We start from the raw sequence: 6,000 nt of genomic DNA on the forward strand, positions 1-6,000 counted from the left end.
GGATATTTGCCTTTCCATACAATCCGCGGTCAGACAGTATCAAATAATACAATTTTATTTACGGTACTGTTGCCGTCTTCCGTCAGGAAAATATGTAACTGATGACATGGGTGGCAATGTCCAGCCTTGTTCACTTCCTATTACGTACGTCGGACAGGTGGCGGAGTTGTAGCCTCGAGTACCATTACTGGGGTTCTCGCTCTCCATACCAGGGCTCCCTAGACCGGAACTTCCGAAATAACCACCGTTTCCCGCAGCACCCCACATCGGATAGTGCGCAACTTCCAAAGCGGAGTATGGCAAAGCTGTTGAACTTTGTGGAGAAAGTGCCCTAGGGCTGTCACTGTCATAACCTGCAATGGAGAATAAAATTTAATGCATATGCTTTGATGCATTTTGGCATTCAAAGCATGACCCTACTAAATTTTGCTTACGCTTATAGGCCGTGACAATTGCTGAAACTCATGGCAACAAAGAGGGCGCTACAGGTAACTCCTGTTTCCATTACGTTGCCATTAATTGGTGGATGCAGAGTTTCCGTTCAGCGCCTCTTGCGGTCAAAATGTGTGACGTCTAATCAAATATAAACAAACTTTGAAACCTTGACATTGATTGGTGGATGCACGAGCGGATCATAGTTGCATCAGTTTTAACACAGGAAAGTCATAAGTTGTCGAGGCCAGTTAAACGTCAGCGCCATCTAGTGGGGCCATGTTCAAAGACATGGTTAATATGTTCCCGGACATAAGAGTTTCAGTGCAAAATAGACAACCGGTTTATTGTTTAACCAATAGGGAAGTTTCAAAACAGACCTTTAGATATTGTTAATTTTCTTGTCTTAGAACCACGTCACTCGATGATAAAACAGATCGATGGTATTTGGGCTTGCCAATAACAGGGTTAAGACAGTTAAAACTCATAAGTTAAAACTCCTTTACCTACTTTGCCTATTAATTCTGAAAAACAATTCACTATTCTATATCAACTATTTCATATAAACTTTAAAACACGTTTTTGTATTTTAAACAATTTTGAAATGAAAATAAGTTTATGAAATTACTTTTGACCAAACAAAAACAATCATGAATAAATAAAGTTTGTGTCAGTTATGAGTTTGACTTTTTAAATTAGTTAGGAAAAAATTCACACATTGGACAAATTGAAATGGCATTATCAATTTTGCGAAATTAAAATGGCACTATCTACATAATTTGCAAAGTTTATCTTCCTCTGTCCTCTCCTTCTAACGGTAGTTTAAGTTATGGGAAATTTTTAGGGCCTTTTCAAGAGTTTGGAACCTATCAATGAAAACTTTCAGCGGAAGAAATATTCGAGTTATAAGTATAATATAAATATAACTCTAAGCCGTATAGCTCGGACATTCCTTTATTTCGAAGTTTTCATTCGGTCCCAAAATAATTTACTTTTTTAAATACAAAGTTGTCTCTATATCTGGAATGTACTCCTTTTTAAGTCGAAGTTTTTACGAGTGTTTCGTTTCCATTTTATGCATAAAAAGGAGCTAAAATACGGGAAAAAAAGTTTTTTACCTCTTTAACATATTGCTGAGCTTATCAACTTGTATGAGGGGGATACTTTATTTACAAAGTGCTCCTTGATGCATACAGTTTTGCAATATTGCGTGAGAAGTAACCGATCGGGCTCGAGCAAATTTTTGCCGTGGCTGACGACTTAAAATTTTATTACTGGCAAATCTTTGAGAGACAAAATTTTGCCAAAAATTGAAAAAAGTAGACTTTGCTCTGGATAACATTAATAAACTGCTTTTAGGACAAAAAGACGCTTAAGAGCAATGCGAACTGAAATCGGGAAAAAAGAAACTGGATCTGCGATTTATAAACTTAATGACGTTTTACGATGCGATAAAAATGTAAGCAATCAAAAATAGCTTTGTTTTAGAGGTATCTTAGTAAAGTTCATTCCTTGTAAAGATATTTTTACGTAATACTAACAATTAGTTTAATCCAAACTGTAAGTGTTATAACCTATCCATATGCACTGTTTCCGAAAAAGGAAACAAAAATTGTTTTTCTGAAGGCTAAGAACGGAACTTCCGATAGCTCAAACTACCGTTTTCTCGAAGGTTTTAGCCGGTCTCTTAAGACTTCGAGCTATGGAAAGTTCACGGTATATATAGTGTATGTATGTGTGGGTGTGTGTGTGTGTGTGTGTTACACACATCAGTACAATATTTTATTTTTTCAAACGATAATATAATTAAAAAAAGTTTTACTTGCCGTGTATCACGTGTGTTCCTTCGCTTTGATAGCACGGATTGATGGATTTAGCATAAGTAGTATAAGATGGAATGTGAGAACCAATATTAATGGAAGGATTAGATGCACTTGGACTGAATGTTGTCGGATACCCATACGGGCTTATCAGACTGCCAGGACTGTCTCCCAGCGTCTGGTACACAAGTTGCTCTCCCCCGTGATCAGGACTTCGGATGACTGTCATGCCCCCACCCTCGGTGCCTTCCATGGCCGTTGAATAAGCTAGGTGGATGGCATCCCCCACAGGACTCTTTCGTGGACTGTGGCTTTGCAGTGGCTCTTCAACAGGTGGGTCGTCAGGAGAGGACGTTTGTTGCGGAGGACTAGGAAGCGGCGGAGGAGGCGTTTCAGACCAATGAGCTGGAGGACACCTCTCCATTCTGAAGTATCCCTGTAAATCCAACAGACTGCTGATAATTATTACTGCAAATATATTGCTAGATTATTAACAGTAAAATGTTAAATAATACGGTGTGACTCATGAATGTGACACAATGTACACGACATTGTACTTGAGTTTTATCAGATATATTGGAAAGAAGATGCTGTAAAGTTTTGAATCCTAACCACATGAGTGGCTCCAGAACAGTACTGTGCTGTAGCGTCAGTTGTCACGCTACAGGTCAGAAAATCAAACCTGCATCAGTTGTAAGCGACGATGCTTGCACTTGGCCTTTCTGTTCTAGCCATCCAGGTCCCCTGATCTCACCCAGCGATTTTTTCTTGTGGGGGATTCGTGAAGTATGCTGTTTATGTACCACCTCTTCCCACAGATTTTAATGACCTACAAAACCATATATATGACAGTGGCGGTGAGCTCAAAGAGCATTCATCATTGAGAGTGGAATGAATTGGGCTACCGTCTCTAGATGGTATCCGTGCAACTGGAGGAGAGCATATTGGACATCTATAAACTCCCATGCATGTCAGTGCTGTATTGTGAGGGGGGGGGGGACGCGGGCAACCGCCCCCGAAATATTTTTTACTGTAAAAATAATACAAATGTAATGTAAATTGGCTTCAAGCCATCGTTTCTTTTGGTGAGACCCCCTAAAGCCCAAAATAAGTTAATCCAAACATTTTTTTTTCGAACTACAGTACTGTGTATAATGAAATGTAATTTACAGAATGCAAGTACAATGCATAGTACAGGAAGCATAGAATTTTAAAATTGTGTCATTCCTTTTGAATCACCTAGTAGTTAAGAATTTCTATTTGAAAAGTATGAAATGAATAAAATTATTTTACAAATACATTATATTTAAAACAAAAAATGTTATATTATCACTTGATGTACATGCACGGCGATGCCCATGCTAAGAATTTATGGGATGTCTCTTAAGTTATTAAAAGTTTCTTTCCTAAGTTAAAAAAAAATCTTTTGACTACAATGTACACATTTTTTAACCTTGGATAAAAGCATACTCCATGTAGTAAAATTCTCTATTGGAGTAATAACTGATCTCCCTCAAAGCCCGTTATCCCGTACGTCCTATAAAATAGAAATAAATAAAATGATACATTACGGTTAAGCGGTGTAGTAAAAGCTAATAGTACGAAGATGTACAACGCCTATTTCTTTTTCTCCCAATCATTAGTTTAAATTTTATTGGATGCTTTAGAATTGACATAAATGTAAAGATGTCAAGATTAGCTGCAATTATTGAGTGTTGTAATCACGAAATCATGGGTGAATTTGATTGAATCTGCCATACGAAAGGGGGTGATAGAAGAGCTTAAGCGGAGTACAATCTTTTACAATTTCCATCAAATCAAAACAGTGAAACAAAATGTGCATCTTAGTTAAAAGACAAGAATTCTTAAAAAAACAAAACAAAATTGTCTGCTTTTCAGACTTTGGTGATTTTTATTAAAGACTTAAAAGTCATAATATGCATGATTTTAAAAAAAGCACGCGTTTTACTTTTTTTTAACATGCATTTTATTTTAGAGTTATTTTTCAAAAAAAAAAAAAAAAAAAAAAAAAAATCATTGTTTAAGGAATATAATGCTCTATGTTACTTTTATTCTTTATTTCCGCAGATATTATAATTCTACATTATTTTACAATTTATTATTTTTTTTTAAGGGAAAGTGGAAAGATTTTGTTTATTTTGATTGTTAAAAAATGTCTTGGAAATAGACCCATCTGGATATAGACTTTAATATTGTAGCAAGTTTTTGTCAAACTCAGATGTACACCTGCGGCTCATGGTTGCCAGATGTGGCTAAAAATATAAATTTGGTCAAATTTAATTTTTTATTGTATATATAAAAAAAGAATTGTCTGACTTAGACATCTACGAGTAACTTGAACAGTTTAATTTATTAGCATCAAATATTACTGAAATACAATTAAATTAAAAAAAAATCTAATATTTTTCATTTTCTCAGAAAAATCGTGATTTTTATCAACCTTAACTTGAGGTAATCTTCTGTCACTCACATTATTTCCATCTTGCTATTTATTTAATCCCGAATGCAATGTTTTGGAAATTCTTTTGTATATTGCTTGCTTTTATCTTATTTCTACTGCATACTGTCTATCTGTTTAGTTCGAAAAAATATTACACTACCTCTTTTCCTTTTCTGCAATAGGGAAAAAGGGGCACATGAGAACATTTTTTTTTATTTCTTTATTTTTCAAAAAATATTATCAATTTCTCTACGCAAAAGTGTCTTCATGATAGAAGACACTTTCTTTGTGTTATGGATTTTTTTTTTTTTTGGGGGGGGGGAGATTCTTTAAAAATTATTTCTTTACTTTATGGTATTTTAAAAAAACGCCTGCAGTTGTTCACATGTGCCTCTATAGGGGACACATGTGACACACTTAGACTCTATAATACATTACAGTAATCTAACAAACATCATGTTGCACTTGTAGCATCAGCCCGACAACACTCCTGCTGAACTATATCCTACTGAACACTGAACTACCTACTGGTATGATAAAAGGTTTGCTTGACCGTGCTTCACGCGTTTGAAAAGAAGATAAGGAGACAATTCTGTGTAAAGAAATAATGTTTTTTTTTTTTTAATTTTTTAACACCTTGTGAACAATGGGGGTTGTTTTCTTCAGTTAAAAGTACTACTTTTAGTCATTGAAATGGATAGAATGAGCAAAAAAAAAAAATAATAACATAGACCCAGAAAATACTTTCATTTTCCCAAAAATTTTTTTTAAATTAATTTTTTTAACTGTCCGATTTTTCAAATAAGGCGTGGTCTTGATGACGTCATAAATGATGCACTTTGGCGCATCTTTCTACTACGTTTCTACGTTATGATAATCAAGCAGCGAATTAAAATTGCGCTCTACGCTTTCTATCAACCATATCGTTGCCAATACACGTGAATAAAGATGCGAATTAAATATTTTGTTCTGTGAATGGCAACACTGAATGGCATTTCATTATTTGTGATGTCACACGACCGAAGTGTAAACAATAAAAGAGCACCCATTTAAGATTTTTTTTTAAAAATATTAAACTTATTTAAAAAATGGTCAGATCCTATGTTTTTAAGCATGCTCTTTCAGAAAAAAAATACTTTTAAAAGTTTGGAAACGACCCCATGCTAGGTAATTTTATTCCAAAAACATTGTTTTTAATCGTAATAAACGGTAAGTTTGTAATCGTAATAAGTAATTTAATAATTTGTTTTCTTACTACTCATGTTACCCGGACTATCTGGATTTTTG

The 6,000-nt window shown here is 34.8% G+C and overlaps 1 protein-coding gene across 1 annotated transcript in view; it reads right to left on the minus strand.

Moving 5' to 3' along the window:
- LOC129216480 (transcription factor GATA-4-like) overlaps positions 1 to 6,000 on the minus strand; it is a 38,441-nt gene that overhangs the window by 24,169 nt on the left and 8,272 nt on the right. The window contains exons 3-4 of the mRNA XM_054850694.1: positions 2,409 to 2,720; positions 63 to 353 (exon numbers count right to left, since the gene is read on the minus strand). Coding sequence (XP_054706669.1) covers positions 63 to 353; positions 2,409 to 2,720 — 603 coding nt within the window. The remainder of the gene's footprint in view (positions 1 to 62; positions 354 to 2,408; positions 2,721 to 6,000) is intronic.

This window comes from Uloborus diversus, chromosome 2 (assembly GCF_026930045.1).
Source record: "Uloborus diversus isolate 005 chromosome 2, Udiv.v.3.1, whole genome shotgun sequence".
Taxonomy (NCBI): Eukaryota; Metazoa; Arthropoda; class Arachnida; order Araneae; family Uloboridae; genus Uloborus; species Uloborus diversus.